This window comes from Adiantum capillus-veneris, chromosome 19 (genome assembly GCF_014529385.1).
Source record: "Adiantum capillus-veneris isolate H3 chromosome 19, ASM1452938v2, whole genome shotgun sequence".
In the NCBI taxonomy this organism is placed as follows: domain Eukaryota; kingdom Viridiplantae; phylum Streptophyta; class Polypodiopsida; order Polypodiales; family Pteridaceae; genus Adiantum; species Adiantum capillus-veneris.
Window position 1 is genome coordinate 21,993,552 of NC_140949.1, and position 23,978 is coordinate 22,017,529.

Sequence of the window (23,978 nt, forward strand, 5' to 3'; positions counted from 1 at the left end):
AAAGTGGACAAAAAAGCCTCTACAAGTACAAGACTTTACCTTTAACTTGGATTTTGTTGTGGTTCGTCTTCCCCAGGTTGAGGGAGGATTGCCGTTGCTCATCGGTAGACCATGGCTGTGACACACTAACGCAGTTCATGATTGGGGAAACGACGCCATGTGGATACATACTCCAGGCTCTGTATCCACATGGCTCACCAATGCAACCCACTCGCCTAGAAGGAGACATTGATCTCGTCGTACAACATAGTTCTTTGTCCCTACTCCACCTGGCGCGTCAGGCGAAGATCTGTTGGAGTGGTTGGACGCTATCAAATCTATGCCTTGTTCTGGAGTCTCTATTCAATCTTTGCCTGAGGATACACCCTCTTCCAATGTTTCCAGGCTAACTAAACCCAATGAGCCACCTCAATCAGCTCAAAGGGTGGAGGTCATAGAACCTACTCACCAAGCACCCTTGAGATTCATAGTAGCGGAAACAGATCTCCTCTACAGGAGTTCACCCCCCCAATCACCAGCCCCATTGTTGTCTACTTTTCCAACCAAGAATAAGGTCTCCCCTGTGTCTAGCGAACTCCCCTTCACTGAGCTTTCTCAAGGTGGGATACCACAAAAAAATATTGATTTCAAGCTTGATGAGGCAACCTCTTCACCTACAGAGGATTCTTTAGCAATGCCATCTCCATGCCCAGTAAAAGGAAGAAAATTCTGCAACTCTTGTATCCACCACGGCTGCTAGACAAGATACAGAGCAGATTTCTATGGTCTGTGACAAGAGCAGATTGCTATGGTCTGTGTCACAGAAGATAAGGTTAGCCTCATTCAAGGTTACAAAAGCATCCAGCATCTTAGAAGAGACTGGTGTGTAAGACTATTGGGAAGACCAGTGAGTATACTGCTATGTGGACCTTCTGTCCGGAATCAGACTACCACAAAATTAGAATAAGTCAGCTTTAGCTTTGATGGGAGGCTATATATGCATGTGCATCCAAAAAGACCTTCACCCTCACTGCAGTCCCCTACCCACCCCTTCACCAAACCTCCCCTAGACCCTATCCCCTCCTCGCCCCCCTCGCCCCTCACTACTCCCTCCTCGCCCCTACCCACCCCCTCTCGTCCCTCACCACCCCTCTACTCCCCCTTACCTTCACCCCCTCGCCCCTAACCACCCCTCCTCCTTCCTCGCCCTACTCACTCCCCCTCGCCCGTTACCACCCCTCTAACATGCCCCTCACTACCCCCCACTCCCCCTCACCCCTCACTACCCTCTACTCGCCCCTACCCACCCCCTCCCTCCCTCCTCGCCCCTACCCACCCCCCCACTACCCTCTCCACCCCTCTTGCCCTCGCCCATACCTAGAGCCCTGCTGTAACCAGCCCGTGGGGCGATAGGCGTTGGCTTTCACCCAAAATTCTTTACTTTAGACACATACAGAGAGAACGTGCAAAGGAAACCTGTGACGGGAATTAACACTTAAGCACACACACGGCTCGGAAGCTAGAATGCTCCGAGCAGACGCCGACAACCTGTAGGCCCCAAAATTGGCACCCCTTTCGGTATTTCTTTATTTTTTAACAGAGGGAATAAAACCTGTAATCTCCTACGAGCTGCCCCGCATAATCCAGGCTGAGAAACACCTGTTCTGGCCCAATTTCGGCAGCATAACTGTACTAGGACGCTTCACAATCAGTATCCCCACGCAATGGATGACTTTCCCGACGCATACGGACACTATGCGAAACCTGGCGAGAATCTGCAGCATGCTCAATTCTCTGTTTTCTGCCCCGAAAATGCACCAGATTAACTCTACAGCGGTTCCCTCGCGTCCCCGAACCTCCTGGGGGTATTAGGGACCATTTAGGGCCGAAACCCTAAACCTGCAAAAATACACAGCAGGCTGTAATTCCCTGTTTTGGGCTTCGTTTCGCATGCTGGTCGCACCTGTGCAAAACCTCAAGCTCCCGCACCTATAGGGCTACTTTCCATTTGAATCAAACGACATTTCTCGCGTGAAACCTTTGCGAATTTACCTGTACCTGCGGGGGATTAGCCACTAGCTAACCCAGTACCTGTGCAAGAGGCTCTTGCCTAGGCAATTGCGCATGAACCCACACAATTGTACATCAGTCAAATGAAAAGCCCTCTTGTGGGGCATCACATAACTGCACGTAAGGGGAAGAGAGAGAAAGCAGTGTAGCGTGCAGGGCATCACTCCCGGCACCACACTGTACATAGAAGGAAAGGAAGCACTCCATAGCTCTTAAAACTGTGGCAGTTTGCATAATGAGGCCTCTCCCGGGCTAAATTTCAACGCTACCTCTTCCTTTGTGAGGTAAGTGCACAGAAATGTGCCACTTGGCGCATTTACAAGCATTTTTCCGTTTCGGCTTCGCCGCCTAAAATCTCCCGATTGGTTGCTCGGTTAACTTCGCGGCAGAGTTGTAAAATGTTCCCCTAGTCATACATGAGGTAATGACGCGAACACATTTCACGGCCCAAAATAGCAATTCCCTAAATTTTAGGAGATGCTTCCGTTGGGCTCCCACTGGTCTTCTGACCATCTATCCCCATTGGGACCGCATCCAAAAGTGCAATGTTGCCCAACTGTCGGCTACTTTCTGTTGGAAGTCCCACCTTGACTTTATGCCTTTATTGAGTTCACTTCCTAGTATCCACGAACTTGCTAAGTGCGACGGGGGGACCTACATGATCTTGCTCTGAGCCTAGACATCCTCTTACTATACGAATTCCGTGTGGACCACTTTCCGTCTGCGGGTGAAACTACTGTTCACATTGGCCATACAATGTCAGATCGTTTGCTACTTCAAAAAGAGGGTCTCAAAAATAAAACAAAAATCATTGGAAAGAAACCAACAACTAAGGTTAGCAGTTGCCACGTCCTCGTGACATAGTTAACAGCTGCCACGTCCTCGTGACACCTGCCCCTACCTATACCCCCTCACCCACTCGCCCCTACCCACCCCTCTTCCCTACCCAAACCCCCTCGCCTCATCTCGTCCATACCTACTCCCTCTCACCCCTACCCTCCCCCTACCACCCCTTCTCTCTCCCCTCGCCATATCCACTCCCTAGACCACTATCCACCCCCTCAACCCTCCGTTGTTAGAAGTAACTACTACAGGCGCATTCAAGTCAGAGTTTGAGCATTGCCTTGAAGAAAACCGGGAAATTTTCACAAAGTTTTGTTTCGGCGGAGGCTCCATGTGCCGGGAATATTTCAAGTTCTCCCTTATTGTCTTCTATTCGGACAAATACCATTCGTGATACCAAGCTCCTCGCTCTTTTGGCTACGTTTAGACTAGCGTCGGGACTTGTTGGGATTTGTTCATCTTGATCAATCTTCAGTTTCTACCTTCTGGACAGCTTACCACATTGAGGCACAGTTATTCAGCAATAACTGGTGCAGGACAGACAGTTAGTTCAGCTCATCACATTTGGTCAGTAGTACACACTGGACGGACTCTCGCCTGGGCAGTGACACGTGGCAAGAGTTACGGGTGGTGGTCCAGTGGACACCGTTGTCAGATCATCACCACCTCAATTAGGAGATAGGCTTAGCTGGATTGGAATATCTGTCAGCTGTTGGTGGCTTTTTAGGAGATACATATGAGTGGTTGGTTGCTGTCGTGGGTACGCATCATTATCCACTTTGTATGGTTTAGCGTCTAGTCTTGAGTCCTGGGTCTAGAGTCTGTAATATTGAGTTATAAACACCACGTGTGCACCATCCCTGCACATTGGAGCCTCGACACCCCTATTGTATCTTGAGTCCTGAGCTTGGAGCTGTGTGTGCTGTCAGCTAGTGTTGTATGGTTCTTTAAGCTTGTCTAGTTCCATTGAGTTGAGTTGCACCTCTGTTTTGAGTTCTATCGTGTCTTGAGTTATATCCCACTTCTGTGTTGAGTCATGTTCCTGTGTGATGGTTCTTCTGTTCGAGTGAGGTTTCATACGTACTGCACTGAGGAGCACCCACTCTAGAGAGCACTACACCTTTTCCTCGCTACACTCGTGGTTTTGTACAATTCATGGCACCTTATGATTCGCGGATGTTCACTGGCATGAGGAGCATAGCTAGCCTCATTCGCTACGTAACTTATTGGTAGTCTTCTCAGTATTACTACTTGCTTCAAATTATCAAAGCCTCAAACAATGTTCAGCATTCTATCACTGCAGGGTCAGTTCGAAAATGTGAACATTGGACATATGTAGAGTCAGCCAAACAACAAAACAGTGAACAGACAAAAGTGAGAAGTCTGGTATTTTAAATACTCTGTACATACTGGTGACATTCTATTGCATACAATCTATAGCAGTAACATTCATACAGCTGTGTAGATAATGTGCAGACTAACATTGTCATCGGAAGTTTGTGTATCAGATTGGCTATAATTGTTGGGCTGTAACAGCCTGTCATGTATGCTTTGTGCCACTGGTTATCTCTGGTAATACACACAATGCTTCAGTACTTCCTATAAATTGCCTTTGAGTGAGTTTCCTGAATGAACCACACCATGTATAGGGGAGAAACGCCCCAAAAGTGACCAACAATCCCTTCAATATATGCAGAGTTATTCCCCAAGTAAGAGGGTGCCCTAGTGAAATGGCCAAACAAAACCAAACCTAGGAACATGTCCGAAATCCAAACCAGAGACTACCCTCACAAGGACAGGCACAACCACAAAGAAGCCATCACTCCCTACCTCAACCAAAGAGATGACTCTCAAAACTGACTACGGTTAAAGCTTAATGAGCAAACAACTTAATTTAAACTTTAGAACCGCACAGACATACAAAATAAAAGCAAGAGAGAAACAAAAGGCATTACTGTGAAACATAATGTTCATCGCTATTGTTAGCGTTGCCACCATTGTCTAAATGAGATTGAGCATCAGAAGAAGCGGAATCTAACTCTGCATCAAGGAACGTTGCAAAATCTTCGCTCCCACCAGGAGAGGAAGGAACGCTCATGTCCTCCTACCATAACAAACAAGGATATGATTTAACTAATGGGACAAGCACTAGCTAAAAATTGTAGCGCTCTCTCTCTCTCTCTCTCTCTCTCTCTCTCTCTCTCTCTCTCTCTCTCTCTCTCTCTCTCTCTATTGAGATTGTATCACTCATTGTATCAACCCTTACTCATACCCTTCACAGTTTCAATTAGCTGCTTAGCTCACTTCTAGTAGTTTAGGCTATTGTAATAGCCTTTATTTTTAGTATCTCTTAATCCTTTTTGGTACTAAGACATTGTATCAGATTCACCACTTTGTAACTTTTTGGTCCCATATAAAAGAAGTACGGCTTCGCGCCTAAGTCCCTTACGGGAAGGAACGGCCTTGTGCCCAAGCCCTTTACGGGAAAGCACGACCTTCGGGTCTAAGACTACAGAACGGAGAGGTTTCCTCGGGTTCTCGTGCTTGTATAAGAATTCTCCCTGAATAAAAGAATACTCTTAACGGGGGGGGACCAGCCCATCTTCTGGTCCCCAGTACTATGTCGATCTTCTCCCTTCTCTCACCTTTGCAAAGTATTTTATTTTTCAGATTTCTAAGTGCTCGTGTACGCTCCCGTTTTGTGACAGTTCCCCTCCCCCCCCCCCAAAAACCCAATTTTAGTTAGATGTTTTTGTTGTTTTTTCAGCTTTCACAAATATTGTTTTAGATACACCTGTCAGTGAGTGCAGCGGTAGGTGAGAGAGACAAAGAGACAATGGCACGAGAGAGAGAGAGAGAGAGAGAGAGAGAGAGAGAGAGAGAGAGATGACGGGAGACACATGGTGGAAAGGCTGGCAACCCAATAACTCCAGATGGCTACATGGTGATGAGACAAGACAATGAGAAAGAGGGAGCCCCCCCTCCTATCTATGGGAGAATAGGGGTTGGTCGACAACAATTCTCAATATAGCCCAATGACCTAGAATAATGACCCGCCAATATAAATGGGAGAATATGCGACCAAAACAGATCTAAAGTGGGAAATGTGTTGAACAACCCTAAGTGTGTCTGAGATCCCTGTCCACGGGTGGCCAACCCATAACCAAGGGCCAGTGCACGTGAGTGATGAGGAGCCTGTAGACTGTGTGCGAAGCATCTGGAGATAAAGAATCAAAAGAGTCAACGCAAACACATGTACTGTAGCATGTACCTTAACTGCTGCATACAGGATTAACAAGAGTTAGGTGAAGCCGAAATTGAAACTTCCATCCTTACATGGACAAGGAAAAATCAAAGATTATCCTCTGCGTCAAGAAGGAAAGAGATCCCCCTCTCTCATACAATCTGGTACAAAAGTGCAACCGTATCATCAACCTGCTACCCATCGGATAGGTAGCTCCGCACGACAATTCTAGGAAAGACGTGCATTTGCAAAAGGCACAACAAATCTGCCAATCCATCTCCTCAAAGGAAACACAGCGATAGAAACTTGCTCCAGAAGTGATGAAGAAGATCCTATTGCTGTCCAAACACGTCTCTTTGAAGAATAAGCTGGAAAGAATAGCTCCCCCTTTGGATCTAACAATCGCATGCTTGCTCCCCTTGCGGGAAGGCACGGTACATGACTCCATCTGGGAAGAAACCAAAGCAATCCAACATTACTACACATCCTGAAGCCTCCATCGAGTTCCCCTCGGTGAAGAGAGGTCGAGGTAATCAAGGGCAAAGACGGGGAAGTCGTAGACGAGGATCCAAGGCCTCCACATACCCTTATCTGGCCCAAACTTGGTGAAAACCAGGAAAAAACAGCAAGCTTCTTCTCTCTCAATCATGTAAAAAACGGCACCGGATTAGCCAAATCCGAGCATCCATGGTGATCTTATCACCATAGGGCTTTGATACCATTTCAAAGGTGGCAGCGGAAGATGCAATAAAGACAAGAACCGGCTCGTGATCCGGTGGGAACCTCCACTCCGATTTAGAACACTTGCAATGCCAAACACATGAACAAGGCACTTGTGTAGAAGAGAGATCATTGAGGTAGAAAGAGACACGACACATGAGAGAGAGAGAGAGAGAGAGAGAGAGAGAGAGAGAGAGAGAGAGAGATCTGGGAAAGGTTCTCCATGCTGATAACAATATGCTCATACAAGTGACCAAGGGTGGTCTGCCGGCATAGAACTGAGTCAGATTGACATGCCAACTGGATAGACCCAAGGTGCACACAATTGCGACTGCTACTGACACTACCAACTGCTCTGCACAGGAGACCATTGACACAGTCTCCACATGGGCATCACCTCCAACATGTTCATGAGAGCATAGATCTGATGCATCTCCTCCAGGCTAGATCTAGATCTCGGATGAGGAAACCTGCCATTGCATGGTCACAAGGCGTGTAAAAGCCTGCCCTGAGGAGGTATTACACCTTAGAGAGGATGTCTTGACACTGCACCTTTGCCCACCAAAAACGCCAGGGCTGATCTGAGAAAACGCTGATCAGCTGGCCAAAAATGCTAGGTGAAAGGCCTCTATTGACTGCCAGCCAAGTCCAGATGCCCCAAGGACTGCCCCCTCTTGTGGGCTCAACTGCTGTGTCTCTGAGGTGACCTTCCCTTGCTGGATATAAAGGTCCTTATGCTGGCTTCCCGACCCAGCCCTCAGCCCCCAGCCCCCACCACCATGCATTAATGGGAAAAATAGCGAGAGAGTGGAAAGGGGCACCAGATGCCTATGGGGCTCAAGAAAAAATATCACAAGGCTGGGGAATAATATTCCCAGCCTGCAGCAGCACCAATGGCTATAGAACCAAGCCAAACCCAAGGCTAAACATGGCTAGACGCAACCCGACATGAGAAACCTACCTCACACTGGCTGGGGGCATCCACAAAACAGCCCTCACTCCCTAACACTTGTCCCTCAGAGAAAAAGGGACCGATTGGACGAATCCATAGAGATGCTTGAACTCTAACAGTGACATGGATCCATTGGTTCGCTTCTTTTATTTGCTTCTTGGTGCGGACCTTCAGGCTTCTCCTCCTCCGCTTGGATGGTGAGCACTTGCGCTTCAATGGTATTCAGTTCTTTGCAATGGATGGCTAAATTTCTCCTCCTTCAAGTTTGGTCCAAGAACGCATGTCCTCCAACTCTCCCTTTAGTTTGTCCATTTCTTCATCTCGTGCTTCCACTTTGCTTTTGAGAGAGGCACACTTTGCCTCTAGAGTTGTGATCTTCTCCGAGCCGTCTCTGAATAGACAGTGGAAGCGACCCCATATCTCGTAACACATTGTGCACTGACATATATAATGTGTCTCCCTCTCTCGCTCTATATGGCATAGGCGACATATCCTGCTAGCTACTGGTATCCCTATGAATCTACCATTCTCAATCTCAAGCTGTGTGAAGATGTCCGTATCTAACCAATGGCACACCGTAACCCATGAAATAGATGTGTATCCATATAGCTGGGTCGAATCACAAACCCATTCCGTGTGATTTGGGGAATATGCTCTCTATAGAAATCCATCTTCGTGCCCCAACTCTTGTGTCGGCTCTATCCATGTCCTCCTGGTGTCCAACTAGTCAGATACTGGCGAATGAGTCTAGTAATCTCCATCCGTGTAAGAGACAACGATGGTGCACCAAGGGAGTACTGGAAGGGAGGCAAGTTGTCCATGCTAAAGCCATGTATATGGAACCATGATGACATACATGTCCCCCTGTAAAGCTAATTGTTTGGAGGTCAACTGCCAATCTGGCTTGATAGTCTCTGGTAGTATCCCAAAAGCTATGCATATAGGAGACTGATCGGCGACAACCCCCCTTGCCCTTTGCCCACTCGCGACAGCCCGCCTCCTCCACCCCTCCCACTGCCTCAGCTCACCTCTGCCTCTGCCCGCCTCCCCTGTCACAAACTGGTGACGTGGCTGCCCAGTACACACACAGCCTCTGGCAAGGACAAGGATGAGGTGGCTGTCCTATGGGAACCCCCGGAAAAGCTGACCAAATGGCTGACGTGGCTGCACCGTACGGACAGGCCCACAAAATGCAGAAAATCTGACATGTGGCGGACTGTACGGATTCCGCAATTTACAGTGCTGTTTTTGGGCAGATTTGCGTGGACCATTGCTGCTTTAATCTACGCAAGCAGTTGAGGGAGAGAGAGAGAGAGAGAGAGAGAGAGAGAGAGAGAGAGAGAGAGAGAAAAAAGCTTTTTGCTTTATTTTTCATTAAGCCCTGTGAGAGGGAAAAAAATTCAAGTTGCTTTATTATTGAAAGCTTTTGATTTTCAGCTTTTGGGCTCTGCTTTTGGCATCCCTTGTAAACCCTTTAAATTAGTCTCCTGGCTCTCACTTCTCAGAGCATCTGGATGCAAAGTCTGAGAGTGAGTCCCGGGCGACTTACTTGTACTTTGAGTTGCGGATTAATACAAAAAGATATACTGAAAGGGCCACCAGTCTTAGGGGCCATTATCTCTAGGCACGGAACTCCGCCGGGCCAATGTTGAATCAATTATGAACTTTGAACTGTTTTGAAGTGTTTATTGGTGGTGTCGCGGTAGATTCTCGACTTGGAGTGTCGAAGTCTATTATAGTGGTATCAGAGCACGGCCGATTTCTCTCCTACAGGAAATCCGATCCTTTTTACGCGGCACCTATGGCTTCAAGCAAAGATCAGTCGACTTCCTCTGCATCCGGAGATGCGAAAAGAGGTCACAACGAAGATACACGCGAGGAGTACACCCCGCCTCGGCGCAGAGTGTCAAGAGATGGAGCGTCAACAATTCATCGGTGATGCAACAAAAATGATGCTTAATTTTGCGAAAGACCCATAATTTGCAAAATACATGAGCCAGACGTCTTTCGATGAGGTGCACACGCAGTGGCGGAAGACCACAAAACCACCCGGCAAACCCGCTCTCAAGAAACCTCCTACTCCCTGGAAGTATACAGAGCAAGAATTAGAAGAGGTGATTGATGCACGAATTGCTCGGCTTTTTGACGCCCAAAACAAAGCTCAAAAGCACGACAAAAAGCAAACAAAAGGCGCTGACTTCACGGGTTATTTGGGTCGTCAGTCTACATTTGAAAAGGCAAAGAAATGGAAGAAGTGTGTTCGATTTAAAGGAGTACCCAGTTCTTCTTCCTCCTCTTCTTCTGAGAGTTCTTCTAGCTCCTCTGACTCAAGCAAAGAAGATAGAAAAGGCAAAAAGCCAAGCAAAAAGCAACGCTTTGGAAGGGCAAGAAAAAGGCAAAGAAGTCTAAATCTCGCCCCGTGGTTGACACTTCTATAGAGGTCTCGTCTACAGACAATTCTGACTCTGATGACAGCAGCTTTTATGCAAAGAAGAAGAATTTTTAAAAAGCCAACCAGTATGACTTACTGGAAGACAAAAGCAAGAAAGTCCGAGAGTTTAAGGAAGGTGGACAGTCAATTAAATTTGACACGTTTTCTGGTTATAGACTTGCTTCGAAGGCTTTGTCTTTTGTACAACAGTTTGACATAGCTTTCTCAGGAGGGCGTTACTCGGAGCACTCTAAGATTCGGAGAGCTGCCTCTTACTCTAAGGGGAATGCTCGAACTTGGTGGTCTTCTATTAAACAAGACAGCACCAATTAAATGGCTGAAATTCAAGAGGCTTTTTATTTTTTCATGGCTAACTCGAGAGTATGAACGCGACATACGAACCATCTTTGGATGACCAAGAAGGATACAGTGGTTGCGAGAGATTCTGGAGCTCTTTTCTACCTGCCTCTTCATTTAAGAAGATCTCGTTCAAGGAATAGATTGAGATGTTTACCTTGGGTCTTCCTATGGAGATCCGAGATCACTGCTTGGAACAAACGTCAGCTTCCATTCAGGAGTTGATGAGTCATGCGAAATGGGGTTTTGCCATTCACTCAGGCAGTTAGACCTACCCCATAGATGAGATCATGACGCAAAGAGCCGAACAGACTTCGACAAATGAAAGTAGAAAGAGAAAGAGCGACCCAGAAAAGAAAGAGAAGGATGCACAACCCAAACTCACTCTCAAGTGCGGGCTCGCTACATAAAGGAGGGAAAGTGCTTTGGATGCGGGGAAACTGGGCATATCTCCGCGAAGTGCCCTAAAAAGTCATAGAAAGAACAGAACAACAAGGACAACGAAAGGCCTGAGAGTTCGAGAGCAACTGAGGAACGTGGAAGAAAAGGCAAGATAAAAACAGGACTGATTCCAGATTGCGTGGGTACCGATCCCAGCACGATGGACGAGAGTACACAACTTTGCCAAGCTAGGGGTAAAGTGAAAGACCAAGAAGCCCTGATCTTCTTTGATGGAGGATCCAAGGCCAACTTCATTTCACCAGAATTGGCGGCGCGGCTCAAGATCACTCCCGATCAAATGGGACCACTTGCCGAGGCAGTTCTAGCGGCACCCGACAGAGACGTAGCCATTACACCTGTCATTGGCAAACTTCGGTTGCATTGTCAGGGGTATTTGGGGCATCAGGACTTTTACATAATGCCTTTGGAAGGTTGTGATGTTCTCTTAGGAATTCCCTGGTACCACAAGAACAACGCCGTGGTCGACTATCGGGCGAGGAAAGCGACATTGACCACACAGAAGGGCAAAACCATTGTACTCGATGTAAAGCTTAAGGGCGAGTCTGTCCCTATTGTATCGGCTTCGACCATTTCAAAATTAATGAAATCTAGTCTGTTTGTTTACTCGATCTTTATGAAAGAGTTGAGTGATGAGGATAGGACAAATATGTCTGAACTTGATAAAGGACGCCAAGATTTTCTCCACTCTCATGCCGATTGCTTCTTAGAGGGCCTGCCAGACGAGTTACCACCCGCTCATCCTGAAGAGCATACCGTGTGAGCCGAGCCCAGAACGAAGAGATTATGAACCAAATGAGAGATCTCTTGGAAAAGAGTCTTGTCCAGCTTATTGGAAAAGGGTCTTGTCCATCTTAGTACTTCACCGTATTGCTCTCCAGTGTTGTTGGTTTTGAAGAAAGACGGATCTTGGAGAATGTGCATCGATTATAGAGCTCTCAACAAAATCACCATCAAGAACAGATTTCCAATTCCTAGAATCAATGATATACTTGACCGACTTTAGGGATCCTCGTGCTTTAGCAAGATGAACTTGAAAAGTGGATATCATCAGATTCGAATCGCGCCGGGAGACGTCTAGAAGACAGCCTTTCGAACAACTTTTGGGTTATTTAAGTTTTTGGTGATGCCTTTCGGCTTAACCAATGCTTCGGCAACATTTAACCAGATGATGGATAAGATTTTTAGAGAGTACAGACTATTGGTTGGCACTTTCTTTGACAACATCATAGTTTTCTCCAAAGATGAGGTAGAACATAGAGATCATCTGCTTCAAGTCTTTCAGGCATTACGAGATCACAAGTTGGTGATGAAAGCAAAGAAAACTGAATTTATCCTACCAGAGATACACTGTTTGGGACACATTGTCTCAGTAGCAGGAGTGCAGATGGATCCGGCCAAGAAAAGACTATCCGTGATTGGCCCGATTTGAAGAATGTCCAAGAGGTTAGAAGCTTCTTGGAATTGTGTTCGTACTACACGCGGTTCATTCGAAAGTTTGCAGAGGTTGCTTCCCCTTTGCATATCTTGACACAGAAAGGAGTCCCTTTCTCGTGGGGACCCACAGAGGTTACTGCCTTTCAGACATTGAAAGAGAAATTAACTACGGGACCAGTTTTGACTTTGCCGGACTTGCAGAAGTCATTTGAAGTATATTGTGATGCTTGTGGTCATAGTCTAGGTGCGGTCTTAATGCAAGAAGGCCATGTCATTGCTTACAAAAGTCGATTGTTCTCAAGGCCGGAATTGACAGCACAAATCTATGAGAAAGACTTTTGGCGGTTATCCATGCTCTCACTCAGTGGCGGCATTACCTACTAGGAGCAGATTTTATTGTCTTTACAAACCATCAAAGTTTACGCTACTTCTTGTCACAGAAGCAGCTATCGGAAAAGCAGATGCGGTGGGCGAACATCTTGTCACAGTTTCACTTCCAGATTGTCCATGTTCAGGGACAAAAGAATTTGGTGGCAGATGCTTTGTCTCGGAAGCCGTTGGTTCTGGCTATTTCTGCAATACACCATAGGAGCTTCGAGGATATGGTCGACCAGTATGCCACAGATACGGATTTTGCAGACGTTTTCACATGGATACAGGATGGGAAAACAGTAGCGGGATATTACATTCGGGATGGCTACTTGATGAGTAAAACCATGTTGTGCGTTACACAGCCGTTGAGGGAAAAGGTCACGACTAAATGCCACTGTCCGGCAGGTCACCGCGGCATTGCTACCACCTTGAAAGGGGTAGAGAGATACTTCTTTTGGCCGAGACTCAAGAAGGATGTGGACGAGTTTGTGCGCAGTTGCTTCGTATGCCAGAAGGTCAAGTTTGACAGGCATAAAGCACAGGGATTGTTGCAGCCTTTGCCTATTTCCACCCGCCCCTGGGATGTATTGCAATGGATTTCATTTTTGATCTCCTGAGAACACAGAGTGGTCACGATGGTATCACTGTTATTGACAAATTTAGCAAGCAAGCTCATTTCATTCCAGTGAAGAAAACAGTCAAGCCGGATCATTTAGCGAGACTGTTTGTGGCCCAGATTTTCAGATTACATGGCATGCTCGAGACGATTGTCTCCGACACGGACCCCAGATGCACGAGTTTGTTTTGGAAGGCAATTTGGGAGAACATTGGCACGCGGTTTCAGTTCTTCTCATCTTTCCACCCGCAGATTGACAGGCAATCTGAGATTGCCAATTCAATGGTTTTAGATTTATTGAAGTCTTACATCTCGGATCAGAAGACTCAATCGGAAAAGTATCTACCTTTGGTGGAATTTGCCTACAACAACACGATACACTCTTCGACGGGGAAGGCGCCATTTGAGATTATTGAAGGTGCTGCGAAGGTTCCACCCTTCCTAAGCACGAAAGATATGATTTTTGAAGCTGATGAGTACACGCGCGACTTAGACACCGCTTTTGCCAAGGTCCTCGAGGCTTTGCAGAAATCTCAAGAAAGAAAAAGATAGCGGATCGCCATCGTCGCGATTTGAAATTGAAGGAGGATGATTGGGTGCTCTTACGTTTTGAGAAGGCACGCCTGAGAAAGAAGAAGGGAAAGGCTTTTTCCAAAGCTTAGTATGAGATACTATGGACCTTTCCAGATCTCCGAAAAGATCAATGATGTCTCCTTCCGACTGAAACTGCCTGACACTTGGAGGATTCACAATGCATTTCATGTGAGTCTCTTGAAACCTTTTAAAGGTGATGTGCCCGAAGATGGGGAGCCTAATGAGCAACCCGAAGTGGAAGAAAACGCGGAGATCCTTGTTCCTAGACAGATTTTGGCACGTAAGGACAGAAAGAATAAGGGTAAAGTAAGAAGGCGGTTCTTGGTTAAATTCAAGAACTATTCTTCATTGGATGCGAAGTGGATGGAGGAGGAGGAGGACCTAGCAGATACTCCTCAGATTGTGAACCTTTACCTTGAAGCTTTTGGTTTAGCATAGTCTACTCTAAATAGAACCCCGTATTCAGCTTGGCCGGAGATCTAGTGCAGTGGGTTGCACAAGAGGGGGAGTTACTCCGCTCTTTTGTCAACAGAGGCCTCGATTTTTAGAATACTAGAGTCACTATTATCTCTTTGAGCTTCAGGGATACTGAGAGCTAACAGTATTCTGCTGTATGACTCTATGAAATGGAATTCCCAAATATAAAACTGATTTGTTCTTGACTTGTTTTTAAGTGCAGGAACTGATAGACGAAATGACTACAGTATTTTCGTCTTAATGATCTTGATAGACATAGTTGCGATAGGGATTAGTCAATCGGGCATCGACGAGGGCCTGAGTGGATCTAGATGCGATTGCTAATTGCATTGCCGATAAATCATGGTCTAAGATCCGAATGAATGTTGAATGTGATTTCTCATGTGATGTCCTGTGATGTCAAGTGATGTCCTGTGATTTGGTACATGTGCTAGATGTGTGTTCCTAGTGCGTCGGTACTAATAGTCAGTGTTTGCTAAGACAATTTATGGCTTCTCTCTGTTTTGCAGGTGTAATCGAGGGCGATTATAATGCTTTCAAGAGGGGGGTATGTCACAAACTGGTGACGTGGCTGCCCAGTACACACACATAGCCTCTGGCAAGGACAAGGATGAGGTGGCTGTCCTATGGGAACCCCAGGAAAAGTTGACCAAATGGATGACGTGGCTGCACCGTAAGGACAGGCCCACAAAATGCGAAAAATCTGACATGTGGCAGATTGTACGGATTCTGCAATTTACAGCGCTGTTTTTGGGCAGATTTGCGTGGACCATTGCTGCTTTAATCTACGCAAGCAGTTGAGAGAGAGAGAGAGAAAAAAGCTTTTTGCTTTATATTTCATTAAGCCCTATGAGAGGGAAAAAAATTCAAGTTACTTTATTATTGAAAGCTTTTGATTTTCAGCTTTTGGGCTCTGCTTTTGGCATCCCTTGTAAACCCTTTAAATTAGTCTCCTGGCTCTCACTTCTCAGAGCATCTGGAAGCAGAGTCTGAGAGTGAGTCACGGGCGATTTACTTGTAATTTGAGTTGCAGATTAATACAAAAAGAAATACCGAAAGCGGCGCCAGTCTTTGGGGCCATTATCTCTAGGCAAGGAACTCCGTCGAGCCAGTGTGGAATCACTTGTGAACTGTGAACTGTTTTGAAGTGTTTATTGGCGGTGTCGCCGTAGATTCTCGACTTGGAGTGAGTGTCCAAGTCTGTTACATCCCCTGAGCCTGCTCAGCCCGCAGCCCCCTCAACCCGCCATTGCCGTCCACTTCCCCTTTGTGCACCTTTAGCCCCCCCCCCCCCAAAGAAAAAGGCCTCGCTCTGTTTAGCCTTGCAGTGGTGTTCTCGCTGGGACACTACTCGCCGGGTTTCACAGGTGTTTGTCTTCACGCGCCCTCTTTTCATCACAACAGCAGACACAGATGGAGGCTCATCCTCCGCCCAAGAGGGACTCCTTAGAAGCCCCCTCGCCCGACCCTACGGAGCCCACCATCCAACTTTCTCTTTCACCGACAGAGCAAGCGAGCCTCGCAGCAGAGGTGGAGCGCCTTCAGGCGACCTACGTCATCTGCAAGATTCTCGGCACCAGACCCAGCAGAGGAGAGTTGCGTGATCTTCTCCAGGCCCGCCTTCTCGCAGAGGTGGGCAAGATCTTAGATGTTTAGTTCCTCGGACATGGCTACTATCAGATAGAGTTTGAGACCTCCGAGATGGCGTCCAAGGTCATTGCGATGAGCCCGATGACCATCCGAGCAGTTCCAGCCCACTTTCGACAGTGGAGACATGGTTTTGATCGAGCTTCAGATGTTCTCGTAGAGGAGGTAGACCATCCCATCTCCATCTGCTTTCCTGGTTTGAGGAGGGAGTATCTACCACTTTTGTCCAAGATAGGCTCAGAGATTGGGACTGTCTCGCACGATAGCCTCAGTAGCTGCCAAGGCGGCCGGCATTCTCTCCGTACATGTTCTGGTTAGGGACACCCACACTCTCCCAAAGGTCATCCTACTTCCTCAGGTGAGTGGGGGTTGGTTCTGACAAAGCGTGGAGTATTCGGGCCTCCCAAATCAGTGTTTCATTTGTTGACGGATGGGCCATCTTACAAAGGCCTGTCCACGAAGGAGGAGTAAATCTATCTCGGATAGATCGCTTCTACACTAGTGACCACTTCTGTGACTTGGGTGGGACAGTTGGCATTCTGGCAGGGACTTCCTTTTCGGACCATGCACCAGTGATCCTCACAGTGACTAATAGGCGAAGGCGGAGGCAGAGGAGCATGATGCTACGCATCCCTGAGAGGGTCTTGCTGGACTCTGCGCTCAGAGAGCGAGTGGAAGCTCTTTGGACAGAGAGCTTAGACATGCAGGATTTTCCTGCTGACAAAGTGGCCTCAGGACTTGCTCAGCTTAGTCGATTCTTTCTTCAAGAGTCCTCGGCAGCAAGAGAGGAGGAGCACAGTCTCCGACGCGGAGCTGCTTCCTTGCAGAGGATGCAGGAGCAGCATTCAGACAATCCTTGGTTAGAGGAGCAGTTACAGCAGGCTCGCCAGGAGCCAGTCAGCACAAAGGAGAGGCGCCATGAATTTGCTTTCCATCGACAGGCATCTCAGTGGCCCCGGGTGGGTGACAGTGTGACATGCTCTTTCTTTGAGGCAGTGGAACCCCGGCATACGCATGCCAAGGTCACCTAGTTGAGGAGGCCAGATGGGTCAGTTGCTTCTGCTCTTGGTGAGGTGGTGAGAGATGATTTTTTCTTGCTCCTCTATTGAAATCTTGTTTGCTTGGGTGTGGACAATAATACATACCATGGCCATCCTCCACTGCCCGCACACACGGCGGCAATCTTTTAGCAACGTGGATTAAAGGAAATAAAGATGACCGTGTGCTGCTAGATTCGAATGATGTCAACTTGCCTAGAAATGAGATAAAACCTGATTTTGTATAGCAAGTGATATGGCAATAGCAAAAGTGTTTGAAGAGAAGATAGAGAAGATTGATGTTCAAGATTTGGCCAGGATGCATGCAGAGAGCAGGTGTGGGCACAGATGCCTTGTCTTGTGACTAAGGAGATGCGCCAGAGGCTTGAGCTACCTCTTCAGCTAGAGGAGCTACACACGACTCTTAGAGCACTCCCCCGTGGTAGCTATCCAGGTGAGGATGGCTTGACTCCCAACTTTCTCTTGGATTACTGGGACTTGCTTGGCTCAGATCTCTGCAGTGATTTTCAGTTCATCCTGCACACAGAAGAGATACCTGACAGCATGAGTGAGAGCCTGATTTACCTCATTCCCAAGGAGGATGGCACCTTGGATGAGATTCGACAGTGGCACCCCATCACCATCCTCAACTCAGCCTACAAAATTCTTGCCAAGGCTTTGAGTTTGAGGATTCAGCCACTTCTAGAGAGCATTATAAATGGGACACAGACACGTTTTGTCAAGGAGCGTAGTATCCTTGACAACATCTTTACTTTTTGGGAGGCTTTTGCCCTCCCGCGGCTCTGTGGTGAGGATCTAGTGATACTTCTTCTCGATTTTGAGAAGGCCTATGACAAAGTTGACTGGGACTTTTTGGAGGGCACTCTAGGCAGGATGGGCTTCTCAGATGCTTGGATCAGAGGTGTGTCAGCTCTGTACAGACGGAAAAACAGTCGGGTACTTTTGCCAGGAGGTAGAGGTAATCATTTCATGCTCACACGTTCAATCAGACAAGGCTGCCCTCTTGCCCCCTTCCTCTTTTTGTTCTATGCTGAGGCGATGAGCACGTTTTTTGGTTTCACAGCAGGTTGGTTTGCGTGGCTTAGCGCTCCCTATTCGGGGAGATGAGCTACTAGACGCTGAGTTTACAAACGACTCAGCCTTGTACTCGGATGGCCAGGAGGCCAACCTACACAGGTGTGAGCAGGCTCTTGAGACTTTCTGTTGTGCATCTGGCGCACTGATCAACTGGAGAAAGACAGTGGCTTTCTCGGTTGGTAGTGCTCTTACGCCCGATTGGATCCGAGGTGAGGGTTTTAGGTGGATTCCCCCAGGGACTACAGTTCGATACTTTGGCTGTCAGGTTGGTTTGGACTTGTCTCCCGAGCAGCAGATTGCTTCCCTCCTCCTGTCTATCAGGAGGAAGATCTTACATTGGAGCTCCGCACGACTTTCTGTGGCAGGCAAAGTTGTAGTGGCCAACCAGGTGTTGTTGGCTACTATGTGGTACATCACTTCTTGTTGGATCTTCTGGAGTTCTTGTATCAGCCTGGTAGAGAGGCTAATCAAGAACTTCCTTTGGTCAGGGCGTGACACTCAGACAGGCTGGGCCAGAGTGGCATGGCAGGTCATCACTCTTCATTGTTCTCAAGTGCAGCAAGAGAAAGGAGTGTTGGGAGCTCATCAACGGCCTGACACTCTGGTGCATATGGTGGGCTCGTTGTTTCCACATCTTCCACGCTCGCCCAGTACCACCAGCAGAGACTGTTAGGGATCTTTGGCTAGAGCTGATCCATACTCTCAAAGGACAATTCGAGAGACTCCAGAGCAGCTCGACCACATGCGGGAGCGTAGAGAGGCTTTCCTTCGACTCTGACGTCGGGCCTTTTTTCACCATGGTTCAGGGTGTGCTCAGATGGCACTACCGTCCACTTCTGTGGCTTTTCCCTCCTCCCATCTCTTGATTTAGCCTCAATGTACATATGCGTTTTTTTCATTGGGAGAGTCTCCCCATCAGGATTGATGTAGCCCTCTCTTGTAGAGGTGGTTGTAGCCCTATGGGCAGTTTCATTAACTAATAGAAGAATCTTTTTCTCGGAAAAAAAAAAAAAAGGAGACTGATGATATGGTGAGCGCCTCTATCTCCATAGGGGCAGCCACTAACTCCGCTCTAATGATCTCCTGTGGCACGAAGGCCTTGGTTCTAATTAGCCAAGAGATCATAGATACCAAGGGCCTCTCCATACCTCTCCACCCATCCTGACCCTCAGAGGGTCCCCAAACTTGAACCCCATAGAGCATAGCTGAAGCTACCAAGGTATCAAAGAGCCAGAGCTTTGTTCGGGATTCCTAGAACTGAACCTGCAAACACATCCTGTCCAATCCTCCCAAGGCCGCTTACGCTCTGGTAAGTCTAGTCTCTGCTTCTCTCTTCAAAGAAAACTTTGGCTCAGTGAAGACTACCCCAAGATAATCATATGCATCTGTGTACTCCACAGTCTACTGACCGTAAGTGATTGTAGGTGCTGATCTCCCGATCCATTGTGGTGTGGTGTTAAACACCATAACCTTGGTTTTACCAAGGTTTACACACAATCCACTATCCTCCGCAAAGCTATGTAATGCATCCAAGTGACGCTACATACCCTCCTCCGATTCGTCAGAGATCAACACAATATCATTAACATATAACAACAATAGAATACATGTCCCTGCCAGCTGGGCACCTCTATCACCCTCTCTGTCAATGTAATGAGAAACCCCATCTATATTCATACCAAATAGAGTAGCAGACAATAGACAACCTTTTTTCACTCCAATAGTGGAGTGAACTAAATCAGATATCCCCTCTTAAGTGTGTACATGTCCCACCACTGATCTATATAGAGCCATGATCCCCCAAATCAACTCAATAGCCACTCCCATCTCTTGTAGTTTGCACATCAATCTCGCTCTCGCTCTGGCACCATGTCAAATACTTTTCGAAAATCCGCAAAGCTACACATCTGTTTTCCATGTGCCTTACCCTCCTTGATGATGGCTCTGAGTGTCAGAATATGGTCGAGAATGGAGAAGCCTCTTCTGTAACCGGCATGTCCCGCTGCCCACACGCCCTCACTCTCTACCTATCAGCTCAACTGCTGCTAAAGGATAGATGCATACAACCATGCCAGTGTGTGTGCAATCATAATAGTACGGTAGTTTCCATGCTCCGTAGGATCACCTGCCTTGAAGATAGACACAATAGTTGCCTTGAAGATAGGCACAATAGTAGGCAGGCACCAATTCTTAGGTAGACCCTCACACATGACACGATTGAATAGAACTGCAAGAACCTTCGCCAACATATCTCTAGCATGTATAAAGTGCTCTGCTACTAGGCCATCATGATTATACGCGCGCACACACACACACACACACACATAGAAATGAAATGTTATATTAAACGTCTTCAAAAGGCCAAAATGACCTATGAGACCAAACTGATACAATCCTTGTGAATCTAATCCAATGTCTCGGTTCAAAATAAAATGAAGTAAAGTGAGACTAAAACTAATAGACTAAAAATGTTAGATTGATAATCATCATCATCATTATCCATGCCCGAGGATGCCCAGCATTGGGCGTTGTCCGCGAAAGTATTACATCAGTCGCTAAAGAGCTTCATCAATGTCCGCCTCTGTAAATAGTTGTACAGGGCGTCTCCCATGTCGTGCTAGAATAGTCCCGATTCTTTGATGGAGCCTCCGTCAATGTCATGGTTGCCCTTGTAGACGTGGGCGTCTAGCTCTCCCGAGCAGAGTGGCTATGTCCACTAATATACCTCTGGTAGAAGTGGGCTCTGAAGTCTGTTGTGAAGCATGCTCATTCGGTTGCTCAGTCCCTGCTCTAAAGAAGTCAGTGATCTCCCTCTGTGAATGTCTCCCACTACCTAGTCACCTCAAGAGACTTTCCTTGTGTCTATGCAGCTCTAGCAAAAACAATCTGAGGAATCTCTGATCGTGATATCTCATGACTGTAGCCAACGGTCCAAAGCCCTCTCTAAATAGGCAGTGAAAGCGGCCTCGTATCTCATAGTATACCGGACAATGATAAATGTGATGTAACTCTGTCTCTCGCTCTATATGATACAACTGGCATATCCTGGCTTCTGTTGGTACTCTCCTAAATCTGCCAGTCTCAATCTCTAGCTGATGCGATGATGTGCGCATCTGACCAATAGCACATCGTATCCCATAGGATAAATGAGTGTCCATATATGCTGGTCTAATCACATATCCATCCTTTGTTTGTTGGAGGAGATGCTCCCTATAGAAATCCATCCTCGTGCCCAACTCTTGTACCGGTTGTATCCATGTGTTTCTGGTATCTAGTTGAATCAAGTCCGTCTAGTGGTCTCTGTCCGTGTGAGAGAAAGGGAGGGTGCATCCAAGGAGTATTGGAATGGAGGCAATCTATCCATGTTGAAGCCATGTGACTGAAACCATGATGTCATCTGCCCATACCAACATGTTGTCCCCTTGTAGAGCTAGCTGTCGGAATGACTCAAGGGCTAGCCGAGCATATCTGTCTCTGGGGAGGTCCCATAAATTATGCATGAAGGAAACTGCTCTAGTAAGGGCATCAACTACGAGAGGGGGGGCAGCTAGCTCAGCTCGAATAATCTCATGTGGCACTGAGGCCTTAGCCTGAATCATCCGAGAGATCGTAGAAACTAGAGGCCTCTCCATACATCTCCATCCATCAGTGCTACCAGACCTGCCTTGGTGGTCCACTGAGGGCCCCCAAATCTGAACCCCATAGAGCATATACCTAGATGAATCCAGGATAAGCCCAGATTCACCCTTGAAGGAAAATGCAAGGTATAGACCCATGGTAGTTACCCACAAGACAATATAACCATAGAGCATAGTTGAAGCCACTAGAGTGTCAGAAAGCCACAGCTTTGTTAGAGGTTCCTGAAATTGAACCTGTGAACACATCTTCTCCAAACCTCCCAAGGCTGCATAAGCTCTCGTCAATCTAGGCTTTGCTGCTCTCCTCAATGAAAATGCCGGTCCATTGAAGACTACCCCAATATAGGTGTATGCATATGTATACTCCACCGTCCCCTCGCCATATGTAAAAGTAGGTGATGACCTCCTGACCCACTGTGGTGTGGTGTTAAACACCATAACCTTGGTTTTTCCAAGGTTAACAGACAATCCACTATCGTGGACAAATGTGTACAGAGCACGTTGCATGCCCTCCGGGGAGTCGGAAATCAGCACAATATTATCAGCATATAACAATAGTGGGATCCATGTCCCTGCCAACTATGCTCCTCTATCAGCATCCCTCTCATTGTAGTCAGCAACCTCATCCACGTACATGCCAAATAGTGTAGGAGATAGCGGGCAACCCTGTTTCACCCCAATAGTGGAGTGAGCCAAATCAGAAATCCCCTTTGGAGTGAGTACATGCCCCACTACTGACTTGTGTAGAGCCATGATCCCCCAAATCAACTCTTTCGGAGCCCCCATCTCTTGCAGTCTGCGCATCGATCTAGCTTTGGGCATTGTAATGAAGGCTTTGCAGAAATCCACAAAGCAACAATAGAGCCGTCTCCCACGTGATCTCCCTTCAATAATGGCTCTGAGTGTCAGAATATGATCAAAAGTAGAGAAACTTCTACTGAAACACGCTTGTCTTGCTGCCCGTACACCCTCTCTCTGCCCATCTACTCAACTGCTGCTCAAGGATGGATGCGTACAACCGTGCCAATGTGTGTCCAATTATGATAGTGCCGTAGTTCCCAGGCTCCATAGGGTCCCCTGACTTGAAGATAGGTACAATCGTGGACATACTCCAAGTATGAGGTAGGCCCTCGCACATGGCACGATTGAACATCACTGCTAGAAGCTCTGCAAGCAAATCTTTGGCATGTATAAAACGCTCTGCTAGCAGGCCATTGTGATCATATGCTCTCCTAGTCTTCATCCTGTCAATGGATTTCTTTACCGTCTCGGCGGTAAAGAAAGCACATGTGTGTGGGCATGGCTCTAGCGGATCGTGAAATGAAATGAGAGAGAGAGAGAGAGAGAGAGAGAGAGAGAGAATGAAATGAGATGAAATGATATATTAACGTCTTAAAAGGCTAAAATGACCTATGAGACCAAAAGTTTACAATAGTTGGTGATGTTAGATTCTTCAACTCCCGATGCTTCGCACACTGTCTACAAGCTCCTCACCACTCATGTGCATTGGCCCTTGGTTGTGGTGGTTTGTCTATGAGACCAAAAGTTTACAATAGTTGGTGATGGTCTCCTCTGTGTCTAGCGAACTCCCCTTCACCGAGCTTTCTCAAGGTGGGATACAACAAAAAAAAGTTGTCTCTCTGCTCATGGTGTCTCTCTGCTCCTTGACGAGGCAACCTCTTCAACTACAGGGAATTCTTTAGCAATGCCATCTCCAGACCCAGTAAAAGGAAGACACTTCTGCGACTCTTGTACCCACCCCGGCTGCTAGACAAGATGCAGAGCAGATTGCTATGCTCTGTGACAAGAGCAGATTGCTATGGTCTGTGTCACAAAAGATAAGGTTAGCCTCATTCAAGGTTACAGAAGCATCCAGCAATACTGATCTTGGAAGAGACTGGTGTGTAAAACTATTGGGAAGACCAGTGAGTATACTGCTATGTGGACCTTCTATCCGGAATCAGACTACCACAAAATTGGAATAAGTCAGCTTCATCTTTGATGGGA

General features: G+C 47.1%; 1 protein-coding gene across 5 annotated transcripts in view; it reads right to left on the minus strand.

Moving 5' to 3' along the window:
- LOC147433684 (RNA polymerase II C-terminal domain phosphatase-like 4) overlaps positions 1-23,978 on the minus strand; it is a 104,670-nt gene that overhangs the window by 32,883 nt on the left and 47,809 nt on the right. The window contains exon 3 of one of the 5 annotated variants that reach the window (XM_086490319.1): positions 4,848-4,996. The exons of the other annotated variants lie outside the window; for them this stretch is intronic. Coding sequence (XP_086346445.1) covers positions 4,848-4,990 — 143 coding nt within the window. The 5' untranslated portion in view covers positions 4,991-4,996. The remainder of the gene's footprint in view (positions 1-4,847; positions 4,997-23,978) is intronic. 5 annotated transcript variants of the gene reach the window in all.